The 13,967-nt window shown below is 40.1% G+C and overlaps 1 protein-coding gene across 6 annotated transcripts in view; it reads right to left on the reverse strand.

Annotated features, from left to right (window-relative positions):
• The window catches only part of KIZ (kizuna centrosomal protein), a 113,670-nt gene that overhangs the window by 59,307 nt on the left and 40,396 nt on the right, over positions 1 to 13,967 (reverse strand). For all 6 annotated transcript variants that reach the window (XM_060123021.1, XM_060123019.1, XM_060123017.1 and 3 more), the window contains exons 5-6: positions 11,004 to 11,649; positions 10,312 to 10,627 (exon numbers count right to left, since the gene is read on the reverse strand). In XM_060123021.1, the coding sequence (XP_059979004.1) occupies positions 10,312 to 10,627; positions 11,004 to 11,649 (962 nt within the window). The remainder of the gene's footprint in view (positions 1 to 10,311; positions 10,628 to 11,003; positions 11,650 to 13,967) is intronic.

Below are 13,967 nucleotides of genomic sequence, written 5' to 3' on the forward strand. Positions count from 1 at the left end.
AGCATCATTTGCAATAGTCAAGATATGGAAGCAACCTAAGTGTCCAGTGATGGATGAGTGGATAAAGAAATTGTGCTATATATTTACAATGGAATATTATTCAGCCATAACAAAGAAGGAAATCCTGCAATTTGTGACAACATGGATGGACTTTGAGGGCATTATGCTAAGTGAAATAAATCAGTCAGGGAAAGACAAATGCTGTATGATCTCACTTATATGTAGAATCTAAAAAAAACCTCAATTAATAGATACAGAAAACAGATTGGTGGTTTGGTGGTTGCCAGAGGTGGGCAAAGGGTGGGAGGAGGCCAAATGGGTGAAGGCAGTACAGTGTACAAACTTCCAGTTATAAAGTAAGTTCTGGGGATGTAACATAGAGCATGGTGACTATAGTTAATAATATTGTAGTATATATTTGAAGGCTGTTAAGAGAGTAAATCCTTAAAATTTTCACAATAAAAAAAATTTTAACTGTGTGGTGTTGGATGTTACTAGCCTTACTGTGATGATCATTTTGCAATGTATACCAATATCAAATCATTATGTTGTACACCTGAGACTAATATAAAGTTATATGTCAATTATATCTCAATTAAAAAAATATCTTCAAATGAAAGATAACCACCCCCACAAAAGTTAACTTTTCATCAACATGCTGTAACAAGTGGACATCCACATGCAAAAAAAAAAAAGAATCCAAACACAGACATTATACCCTTCACAAAAATTTACTCAAAACGGTTCACAGTTCTAAACGTAAAACACAAAACTATGAAACTCCTAAAAGATAACATAAGAGAAAACCTAAATGACTTTGGATATGGCGATGACTTTTTAGATACAACACGAAAGGCATGGATCCGTGAAAGAATTAATTGATAAGCTGGACTTGATTAAAAGGAAAAACTCATACTCTACAAAAGATAACGCCAAGAGAATGAGAAGACAACCCACATACTGGGAGAAAATATTTGCAAAAGACACGTTTGATAAAGGACTGTTATCCAAAATATATAAAGAACTCTTAAAATTCAACAATAAGAAAAATAACAGCTCAACTAAAACTGGGCCAAAGACTTAAGAGAGATCTCACCAAAGATGTACGTACAGTAAATAAGCATATGTAACGATGTTCCACATCCTATGTCATCAGGGAAATGCAAATTAAAACAACAATGAGGGGAAATCCCTGGCGGTCTGGTGGTTAAGACTCCATGCTTCCACTGCAGGAGGCATGGGTTCGATTCCTGGTCGGGGAACTAAGATCCCACAAGCCACATAGCACAGCCAGACATACATACATACATACATAAAACAATGAAATACCACTGCACAACGCTAAGAATGGCCCCAATCCAGAACACTGATAACACCAAATGGTGGTGAGGATGTGGAGTGACAAGAACTCCCATTCATTGCTGGTAAGAATGCAAAATGCTACAGCCACTTTGGTAGACAGTTTGGAAATCTCTTAACAAAACTTACAAAAGTAATGGGAATACTAGAAGAAAAAAGAGAGAAAGGAGCAGAAGGAATATCTGAAGAAATAATGGCTGAGAATTTTCCAAACCACAGATCCGGGAAGTTCAGAGAACACCAAGCAGGATAAACACCCAAAACAGCACACCTAGGAATATCATAGAAATCCTTAATGTGTATGTATGCAACAACAGAGCATCAAAATACATAAGCAAAAACTGGGAGAACTGCAAGAAGAAAAAGATAAATCCACTCTTACAACTGAATACTTCAACTCACCTATACCAGTAACTGATGTATCTAGCAGGTAAACAGTCAGCAAGGATACAGCTGAACTGGAGAGCACCATTAATCAACTTGATCTAACTGACATATATAGGACACTTCATCCAACAACAGCAAAATACACATTATTCTCAAGCTCACATGGAACATTTGCCAAGATAAACCACATTCTGGGCCATAAAATACACCTCAACAAAGTTAAAAGAACAAAAGTCATAGAGAGTATCCTCTCAGATCACAATAAGATCAATAACAGAAAGATAACAGGAAATCTAAAAATATTTGGAGATTAAACAACACACTTCTAGATAATACACTGGTCAAGAAGAAGTCTTAAGAGAAATTTTAAAATATTTTGAATTGAATGAAAATGAAAATACAATTTATCAAAATTTATGAGATGCAGTGAAAACAGTGCTTACAGGGAAATTTATAACATTAAATGTATGTTTTAGAAGATCTAAAATAAATAATCAAAGCCTCTACCCTAGGAAACGAGAAAAAAGAGCAAGTTAAATCCAAAGCAAGCAGGAGAAATAATAAAATTTAGAGCAGAAACCAATGAAATTGAAAACAAGAGAACAAAAAAGAAAATCAACAAAGCAAAAAGCTGGTTATTTAAAAAAGAAACAAAACAACAAACCAAAATGGATAAACCTCTAGTCAGGTGTATTTGTCTGCTCAGGCTGCCATAACAAAATACCACAAACTGTGTTAAACAACAGGAATTTATTTTTCATAATTCTGGAGGCAGGGAAGTCCAAGGTCAAGGTGCTGACTGATTTGGTCCCTGGTGAGACTTGCAGATTGGCCCCCTTCTGTGTCCTCACATAGCACAGAAGGAAGAGCTCTGGGTGTCTCTTCCTCTTCTTACAAGGGCACCACCTCTACAGGATTAGGGCCTCACCCTTATGACTTCATTTAACTTTTTATTGCCTCTTCACAGATCTTATCTATAAATATAGTCACTTGGGAACTGGGGCTTCAACATATAAATTTTGGGGACACAAACAAATTCAGTCTATAACACCAGGCTAACCAAGAAAAAAAGAGAGAAGACACAGATATTAGAAATAAGAGACTATCATTATTGATCCCATGGACATTAAAAAGATAATAAAGGAGTAATAAGAACTCTATGTTCACAAATTTCTTAACTTAGATGAAATGGACCAATTTCTTGAAGGATACAATCTACCAAATCTCACACAAACAGATGTAGGTAATATGAGTAGAACCATGTATGTTAAGGAAACTGAATCAATAATAATCTTCCAAAACAAAGCACCAGGTCCAGCTGGGTTCACTGGTGAATTCTACTGAATATTTCAAGAAGAAATTATACTGCCAATTCTCTACGATCTCTTTCAGAGGACAGAAGCGGAGGGAATACTTCCTAACTCATTTTATAAAGCTACCATTACCTTTATACCCAAAACAAAGACATCAGAAGAAAGGAAAACTACAGATCAGTATCTCTCATGAACGTAGATGCAAAAATCCTTAACAAAATATTTGCAAGCTGACTCCATCAATGTATAAAAAAATTATACACCATGACCAAATGAATTTTATCCCAGGCATGGAAGGCTGATTCAACATTTGAAAATTAATGAATGAAATCCATCACAACAGGCTAAAGAAGAAAAATCAGATGATCATTATCATTAGGTATAGAAAAAGCATAAGAAAAACTCAACATTCATTCATGATAAAAAACTCTCAGACCTGGAACAGAGGGGAACTTCCTCAACTTGATAAAGAACATCTACAAAAAACCTACAGCTAACATTATGCTTAATGGGGAAGAACAAGATTCCTTCCCTATAACATCAAGAACAAGGCAAGAATGTCCCTTCTCACCACTATTACTCAACACTGTACTAGAAGTCCTAACTAATACAATAAGACAGAAAAAGGAAATACAAGACATTGATTAAAAGAGAAATAAAACTGTCTTTAATCAAAGATGACATGCTTGTCTATGTGGAAAATGCCAAAGAATCAACCAAAAAACTCCAAAACCCTGGAACTAATCAATGATTATAGCAATGTTGCAGGATATAAGGTTAATATACAGAAGTCAATTCCTTTCCTATACAGCAGCAATGAATAATTGGGATTTAAAATTAAAAACAAAATACCATTTACATTAGCACCAAAAACAGAAGTACTGAAGAATAAGTCTAACAATATATGTACAAGAACTGCAAGAAGAAAACTGCAAAACTGATGAAAGAAATCAACATCTAAATAAATGGAGAGATATTCCAATTTCATGCACAGGAATACTCAACACTGTTAAGACGTCAGCGCTTCCCAACTTGATCTATGGATTCAATACAACTTCAGTCAAAATTCCAGCAAGTTATTTTTTTTGGTGTGACAGTGACAAATAGATTCTAAAATTTATAGGGAAGGTCAAAAGACTCAGAGCAGCCAATGCAGCACTGAAGAAAAATGAAGTCAGAGACCTGACATTTCACAACTTCAAGATTTACTATAAAGCAGCCATAATCAAGACAGTATGGTATTGGTGAAGAAACAGACAAATAGATAATGGAACAGAATACAGAGCCCAGAAATAGACGCACACAAATATAGTCAACTGTTCTTTTATGAAGGAGCAAAGACAATTCAATGGAGAAAGGACAGTCTTTTCAACAGATGGTACTGGAACAAAAAGATATCCACATATCCACATGAAAAAAAATAAATCTAGACACTGACCTTATATCTTTCACAAAAATTAACCAAAATGATCACAGATCTAAATGTAAAATGCCAAACTATAATATTTCTAGAAGATAACATAAGAGGAAATCTAGGTGACCTTGGATTTGGTGATGATTTTTAGATACAATACCAAATACACAATACAAGGACAAAATTGATAAACTGGACTTTATTAAAATGAAAACTTCTGGGGCTCTCAAGATGGCTGGTTGGTGCCTTGAGTAGCTCATACCAGCAGCAGTGGTGGAACTTGCTGCTGGTGCCGGCCACCCCTAGAGTGGCTTAAAAAAAGAAATAAAACAAAAACAAAATCTTCTGTTCTGAAAAAGACACTGTCAAGAAAATGGAAAGACAAGCTGCAGACTGGGAGAAAATATTTGAAAATCACATTATCTCTCTGATAAAGGACCTGTATCTGAAATATACAAAGAGCTCTTAAAACTCAACAATAAGGACTTCCCTGGTGGCGCAGGGGTTAAGAATCCACCTGCCAATGCAGGGGACACGGGTTCGAGTCTTGGTCTGGGAAGATCCCACATGCCACGGAGCAACTAAGCCCGTGTACCACAACTACTGAGCCTGCACTCTAGAGCCCGTGAGCCACAACTACTGAGCCCGAGTGCCACAACTACTGAAGCCCATGTGCCTGGAGCCTGTGCTCTGCAACAAGGGAAGCCACCCAGTGAGAAGTCCATGCACCGCAACAAAGAGTAGCCCCTGCTCACTGCAACTAGAGAAAAGCCCGTGTGCAGCAACAAAGACCCAATGCAGCCAAAAATAAAAATAAATTTATTTTAAAAAAAACCCTCAATAATAAAAATAAGAATCCAATTAAAAAATAGACAAAAGATGTGAACAGACATCTCACCAAAGAAGATATATGAATGGTAAATAAGTACATGAAAAGATGCTCAACATCATATGTCATCAGGGAATTGCAAATGAAAACAACGAGATATCATCACATACCTATTAGGATGGCTAAAATCGAGAAAACCGACAACACCAAATGCTGACAAGGATGTACGGCAACAAGAACTCTCTTTCATTGTTCGTGAGAATAAAAATGGTACAGCCTCTGTGGAAGACAATTTGGGGGTTTCTTACAAAGCTAAACATAGTCTACCATACACTCCAGCAATTACGCTCCTCGGTATATTTACCCAAATGAGTTGAAACCCTATGTCTACACAAAAACCTCCACATGGATGTCCACAGCAGCTTTATTCATAATTGCCCAAACGTGGCAGCCACAGAGATGTTCTTCAGTAGGTGAATGGATAAACTGTGGTATATCCAGATAATGGAATATTATTCAGCACTGAAAAGAAATGAGCTATCAGGCCATGAAAAGACAGGACGGAATCTAAAATGCATACTGCTTAGTGAAAGAAGTCGATCTGAAAAGGCCACATGCTGTCTAACTCCAAGTACATGACATTTGGAAAAGGTAAACTACAGAGACAATAAAAAAATCAGTGGTTACCAGAGGTTTGGGTGATGGGAGGAAAGAGAGATGAGTAGATGGAGCAAAGGGAATTTTTAGACAGTAAAACTACTTTGGATGACATTGCAAAGGTGGATCTATGACATTACACATTTGTAAACAAACAGAGCAAAACAAAAAACTCTCAATACATTGCTTCATTCACTAGAGAAAGAACCAGAGAAATAATGTTTGCGTGAGAAACAGCTTGTTGGTTAATACAGATGTGCACACCCACTTTTCTAGGTCCCTACCTGTCTACCCCCTTCCATCCCTGCTCACCTGCATGGGGCCCTGTGTGAAAAGGCACCTGCTCAGATGGTGACGGTACAGGGAAGGGAAAGCACAGGTTATTCTGGCTGCTGGGCTGCTCACTCCGACCCCCTGTCATCATGTGCTCCCACACTGGACCCTGAACACATCTGATTCAGCCTGTTATGTGTAGCGACTTCTACCCATACAATCCCTGCAAAGTTATAATCCTTGATTCCAGTTCAACTGTATTAATTTCCTATTGCTACATAACAAATTACCACAAATTTAGCATGTAACACAAATTTATCTCACAGTTCCCAGGGGTCTGGGGTCTGGGTATGGGTTAGTGGGGTCTCCACTCAGTGTCACGAGGCTGAAATCAAGGTGTCGGCTGGGATGCAATCTCATCTAAGACTCAGGGTCCTCTTCCGGGTTCACTGGTATCTGGCAGAGTTCAGTTCCTTATGACGGAAGGACTGAGGTCCTCAGCTCCCAGATGCTGCACACCACTTCTTGCCACGTGGCCTCCACAAAATGGCAGGTAAACAGGAGAATATCTCAGCTGCTTTGAATCTCTGAGCCCGTTCTTTTTAAAGCCTGATCCACTTACATCAGGTCCAATCTGGATAAGTCCTTTTGATTATCTGCAAAATTCTTCATCTCTGTCATATGACATCCTAATCACGGCAGGCAGCTCCACCACCCTCACTGTCCTGCCCACACTCAAGGCGAGGGGATCATACAGGTGTACACCAGGGGCAGGAATTTCGGGGGCCATCTCAGAATTCTGGCTATCTCATGGGTAAGTCATCCTGATGAAACTAACATCAGATTAATTCTCCTAAATCAAGTGATTCACCATACTACCCCCTTCTCTCAAAATAGCCTTCAACAATTCTGCAAAACATAGAGATAACTCTAAATACGTTAACTGGATACTCAAGGCCTTTCTCAACCATGTCCCAGGAGACATTTCAAACCTCCACTCTGACAACCCCTCATGGATAAGCCTTCAGCCACACCCTCTGCCTGCCCCCTTCCCCCTTGTGTTCTCTGTACCTGCGTTCCTAGTTGCACTCTTCCTTCAGACCTAATCCACCCCTTTCCCTCCTCCTCCTTATTCAAACCTGTACATCCTTTAAGATGCTGCATCAACACCTGTATAAAACCTTTCCTGACCCTTTGGACTCACATCAAGCTTATCTTTATTTGAATTTGTCCTGAAGTACAGTGGTGGGTTACAAAAAATGACGATAAACTTCTCATCCCTGGATACACATCCTTTGCAATGCAACTCTGCCACTCCTCATCAAGAGATGGGCTGTCTTTATCTACCTTCTGACACTGTGCTGGGCCCTGTGAATGTTTTTAGCCAATGGGACATTAGCAAACATGATGCAAGCAGACACTTAAGAAGCATCTGTGCACTGGCCTTGCCCTCTTGCTGTCTTGGGAACTCTGCTACCTCTACCAGGTGACTGAGGCTGGACTAATCTCCCAGATGAGGGACAAGTGGCCAAGTTATCCCTGTGGCCCCAACTGACACTGGGCCAACCACCTGTCACATGACAAATGATAAATGTCTGGTGTTTTAAGTCATGGGGCTTTGTACCGACATTTGTAGCAAACTACTCACTCCTTAAGAAAATAAAAGATTCAAGGGCCTCCTTCTCAACATTTCTTTTGGGCAGCTTCATTGTAGTAAGTGTTCTTCTGAGAAGAGTTAATTGCAGCTTGCAATGGAGGGTCAGCTCACATACATGAATCACATGCTCAACATCTGGAGGTGGCCATGGGAGCAGGCCATGAAGCTTCTCAAAGTCACTTGGCTTTTAAAGGTGGAAGCAACCGCAGTGTCCATCAACAGATGCGTGGATAAATAAAATGTGGTTTATCCATACATTGGACTATGATTCAGCCATAAAAATAAATGAAGTTCTGAAACATGCCACAACATGGACGCACTGGGGAACCAAAATATTCGTGTGACTTGCCTTCTCATGAGACTCGTTTTATTGTGTCCTGGAACCAGACTGCAGTATCTCCCAGGTGTGTCTGAAGTCATCATCATCACTCTCATCAAATCAGAGGTTCCAGTTTCCTGTTCAAATCCTTCTGTGTGTCTTCCTTTGTCCCACCTCTTCACCTCTGTTAACTAAAATCCCTTCTAGTAATTTCTCTCCAGGCCCTCAACAGATCCTAAAGTAAACTGAGAACCTCTGAGGTCAGAGCAGTACTCTGTAAGTATGAAGTCACAGGCTCAGGTTAATAATCAACCCTCTGAGCAAAGAAGAAGAGCAAATGCTAGAGAGGAAAGAAGAGAATGCAGGCCCCTCAAGAGCAGTGGGGAGTCGGCAAGCTAGCCAGCACCATTTAAAACCAGCATCGATCTATGGCCTGGGGAGGACTTTCACCACAGAAAGTCAACAGACTCAAATTTGGTAACACGGACACAGAAAACCACCACTGCTGACTGACCTTTCATTCTGGGGGCATTCTATTAAAACAAACTTTCAAAAATTCCCCAAATGCCCCTATTTTCCAACAACTTTTGGAAAACTATATCCCAACATTTCAAGGAGCTTGGTTTTAGGGTCACAGGAAACAGTCATTCACATAGGAGAATAGGAGATAGAAGGTCCTTAATTCTATACACACTCAACTTTTTTCATCTCAGAAAAGGACTGAGTCTTGGGTAAGTACACTAGTCCTCCAGTTAGCCTACCAAAATACTAACTTGTCCAATGAACTTGTCCAATGAACTATAAAAAGAAGCCTGCAAATAGAAACCTAAAATAGAAACATTCTCTTTTTAGTAATAAAGTTTCTAATGATGTATTAATAGTATGTAATACCCGTATTTCCTCGATGAGAGAGAAGTATTATTACTAGAAAAACCCATCTGGCTTGCCTCTGCAATAAAGCCAGTCTCCCAAGGACAAGAACCATGTTGGTTCTTCCATCCACAGCGCAAATACTTTGTACTTGGATGCTCTTAATAAGTATGTCTTGAACATCAGTTTGGAGGCAATCAGACTATAAATTAAACTTTTCACCGTAAGTAGGTAATGAGTGGTAAGAGGCAATATATTAAAAGGTTCAATGGTGCTTTAAAGAGAACATGAACCTATGCATACAAGAACACCCGCCTGGCTTTTCACTGTTGCTGGGACTGTTGGAAAGAGAGAGACAGATGGTATCATAGTGTAACAACATTCTGGGGGTGGGGTGGGGTCGGCGAGGCTGTGTGGAGGGTCTGCCCCCATGGCCTATGTGCCACTCCTATACCCCTGGCCTTGGTATCCTCATTTTAAACAGCGAGCTCTACCTCGGATTGTGTACTTAAGTTCCTTGTATCCCTAAGAGATTTGCTGCTATTTGTGCTACTTTTATTGCAGAATTGGTTCTCAACGGTTTGCATGTTTTCTACAATTCCACTATCTCCGATCAACAGTTAAAAAATCATATATGAGCTTTTATGACTTGGATATTATAAGTGTTCAAAATATATAACACCGATGTTCCTATTTACCCTTAGAGACTCCAATGTCCTCATTTTTACATTCAGAAAATGAAAGCTGCCTTAGATATATAATTACAAAAACTTATTAATGCATATTTAATTGTATGACGAAAATGACACTCTGGCAAGGGATAGAAGGATTAAGCAAATTAATTAGATACAAAGTTCTTAGTCTCAAAAGCTGAATTCCTAGGAAGTTTAAGTGTTTGTCACCTGTGTTATTACAACTCCAAAATGACTGATTTTCCAAAAGGATGGTGGGTAGGGGGTGGGGGGAATGACTTATGAATTAACCAGGGATTCTTTAGATATAATTATAAACTGCCAATCACCATGATTTCAATGATATTCAGGCTTTTAAAGCTATTTCATAAAAAAAAAAGAAAAGAAGAAAAGAAATTAGTCCTTATCTAAAAGACTATTTATGAGACTTAAGGAACTTATACATTCATGGCTGAGTGTTCAATAATATACTCCCAGTGGAATGGTCTCTAAAAATGTCTATAACTAAAAACAGAACAATGAAAAAAATTGAATGGCTTACTCTCTTGTTGGCGAGTTAGTGGAGGATTCCTTTTTTGAATCTGGAGAGCTTAGGGTTTGCAAAATACAATTATGTTTTTCAGTGGATGGGGCATCTCCTTCTTGCTTGGAGTGAATTAAATTTAAGGCCTCTATTCCATCTTCTTCCTCCACCGTGTCACCTGGATTTGGCTGTGGTTCTGGACTCCTTAAAATCAGATCCTCTTCACTTACAGAAACTGTGAGGTCACTGCTGCTGCTCTCACTCTCCTCCTCCTGCTCTTCCCACATTTTTCTGAAGGGCTCCTGTGCCTCTGGGTCCCGGCGAGGAGGATGATCTGTAACGGGGACATGAACAGATTACTGATCACTGACTTCAGGCGGCAGCAGGGGTGAGACGTCCTACCTCCCACAGCAAAGCTGTTCATCTGTTAGAGACGTGTATAAACAATCCACAGCGAACTACAGTATTTTAAGACCCATGAAAAATATTTTTAAAATATCACAGTGGGTTTAAAAATCAGAGAATTTGCTCGCAAAAATATTTCCATGTACATAGTTAACTCATTAGAATGGAATTTGTTAGCAAAGTCACTACTTTGTTTTTTGACAGATACAATTAGACAGTATTTTGTATTCTTACATAAGACCATCACCACCCAAAAAACTAAATACCAACAAAAATCAGCAAACCATTTCAGCCTCTCACCCCACCTGAGGAAGCTTCCCAGGCAGGATGCTTCTCTTGAGAACACTCGATTTCAGATGCACTGTATTCTGAGCCTGACGGCAGAGAGACTGGCGGTCTGGCTCTTTCTTCCTCGACTTCAATATGCTCCCGTGTCAGTATTTCTCCCTCTGATCCCTCTGATCTGCTGGAACTGTCACACTTTAAATCAGTGGTTCTGTTCTCTGGACTTAATCTCTCCTGTAATGGGGAATGGAGTTCGGCAGACTTTCTGCCTTCAGATAAATTACTCTTGCCCTGACGTGCGTTGCTTCCTATCTCCAAGCAATGAGTTTGTTCCTCCTCAGACAACGCGCTGGCTGTGACTGGCGTTTTCTCACCCATCTGAAGAGATGTCTTTCCATCTATTCTGTCAGACTTATTTAAGCACTGTGTGTCACTATGAATTTGTACTACATAGCTGTCTGTCACATTACTGCTCCGGGCTGTCTGTTGGTGTGAATGTGGGTCAGGAATTGAAAAGTTCTTTGTGGGTTGGGGAGATTTCTGCTCTGTACTGAAATCTCCAACGCCTAAGACGGCTGACACTTGGTGGCCCATAAAGATTGTTGCTGGTTGATACAATCCTCTTGACGCGGCGGTCCCTGAGTTAATTTCTGCCGGCATTACAACCTGCACCACCAAAAGACATGAAAGTTAAACAGGTTGTGTATGAACAATGAGGTTATGTAGGTTGTTTTCAGAAATGAAATTAGGTCAGGAAGCAGGACCAATGAAAGCAACACCTACCATGTTCTATAAAACTCATGGCTTCCTACAAAATGAATGACCAAAAAACAGTACAGTCCACACTATTTAATTGTAATAACAATATTGGTTCACAAAGCAAATACGGTCAGGGAACTATGGAATCTATAGTTTTCAAAAAGAGATACATACATTGCATTGTACAGCTATGTGAATGTATTTAATGCCACTGAACTGTACACTCAAACATGGTTAAAATGGTAAATTTTCTGTTACGTATATTTCACCACAATTAAAAAAATAAACTTTGAGTTCTAACCACTTTCCACAGAGAAGTGGATTTGATGAAGCTAGAGAGGTACTTGAACAAAAAAACCGGGGGCATATAAAGGACTATTGGGTGTTTCAAAACTCTATTTCTAGGAGTGTGGGTAATATTAAAAAACTTCCAATAATCACATATTCAAGACTGCATTAAAATATAATGCATATGTGCAAAATAATCTAATTTCCTGTCAAACTGAAAATAACAGCAGTTTTTTTCTGAACAACTTCAAGTAACTTTAAAGACATTTAAAGCAATTTAAATTCACTGGCATGTCTATGGGGAGAATGAGCACTGTCTCTTCTTTAAAAAGAGAGAGAGGAGGAGACGAGGGTGGGATGGTAAAGAGAAACAGAAGCAACTGGTTCAGCGGCTTGATCAAGGACACACAATGGGAAGCAGAACTGGAAGTAGCAATCATAAAGCCTTGAAGAAGTTAAGTGTTTTTCTTCCAAAGGGACCAAAGCACCTCCACATACATAATAGCATTTAGTCCACAGAGCACTACAGGTTGATGGGGAGATGCATCTGCACCCCTCCTCTGCAGATGGAAAAACTGAGGCCAAAATTTTCAGAGAAAATGTCATTCACATAGCTGAAACAGAATCTAGGTCTTACTTCCCTTCAAACATACTGTCTCTTCTATTTCTAAAGATAAAACAAACAACTTTGAAGCAAAAACAAATGAAAAGGGATGTCAGAGAAATGGCGGAATAAGGACCTCTCAAAATTCTCTGCTCTGTAAAAGAAACAATAACAGTGGAAAACATCTTCAGAATAACTTTTCAGAACTCTGGAAATTAACCAAAGGCTTGCAGCAATCTGAGGAACATTTATTCAAGAAAAGTAACTGAATCTTGGTAGGAACAGCAGTACTTCACGGTGTTTTAACTTGCTCTATTCGCATTTCCCCCTCCTCCAGTCTGCGGTAACCTTGAAAATCAGCAGCCTGTAATCACAGCCTGTAAACCAGCACCCTTATAGAAACTGAAAGGAGTAGAAAAGGACTGGAACTCTTTCAAAGCCCCATTCCCAGAGAACTGACATTATTTGACCTGTCTAGTAGCTCCCTGGAAGACCACCCTCACAAGACTGTCTTTATTTGGCCTGACTTGGAGCTGACACAGCGTGAACAGCCTTTCCCTGGGGGTTATTTGTCAAAAATAAGCAGAGGCAAATGTTTAACATCAAGGCTGCCTAAGGCAGTGGATAACAGTTGGGCAAACAATAGGCTAACTAAAATAACTTAAAAGGGAAAGTTGGTGAATGAGCTGTCCACAGGGGGCTCTGAAAAGCTCCAGCATATTCCTGGAAACCTAGACTGTGGGCATGCTCACTAAAAGTCCTGAGGGGGCGCTGGTTCTGGAAGGAGAGAGATTTGCGGCCTGTGCATGCGCAGTGCAGTTTGCTGCCCAGGCTGTCCGGCTCCGGCCGTGGCGGTTCCACACCAGCACGACTTCGGTGCCGGACCCAGTTTCCCGCCACCTGACCATGCTACTGGGAGACGCCCCACCTCACTGTCACTCGGAGTTTTGTGGGGGTCAGGTGTAAAAGAGGACTGAGGTTTGCTTGATACGTGGCGTGTGCGAGACTCCTGAGGACGACTCCAGAACCATGGGCCTCCGGCATCCAGGTCATTGAGATTCCTTCCACATATAAGTGACATCATATGATATCTGTCTTTGTCTGACTTACTTAATGAACTTTTAATGAACAGCATCCATGTGGCTGACAGGGTCTCAGTGCTCAGGCTGGGTGTCAGGCCTGAGCCTCTGAGGTGGGAGAGCCAAGTTTAGGACACTGGACCACCAGAGACCTCCCAGCCCCACGTAATATCAATCGGTGAGAGCTCTCCCAGAGATCTCCATCTCAACGCTAAGACCCAGCTCTGCCCAACGGCCTGCAAGCTCCAGTGCTA

Source organism: Lagenorhynchus albirostris, chromosome 15 (assembly GCF_949774975.1).
Source record: "Lagenorhynchus albirostris chromosome 15, mLagAlb1.1, whole genome shotgun sequence".
Classification (NCBI taxonomy): domain Eukaryota; kingdom Metazoa; phylum Chordata; class Mammalia; order Artiodactyla; family Delphinidae; genus Lagenorhynchus; species Lagenorhynchus albirostris.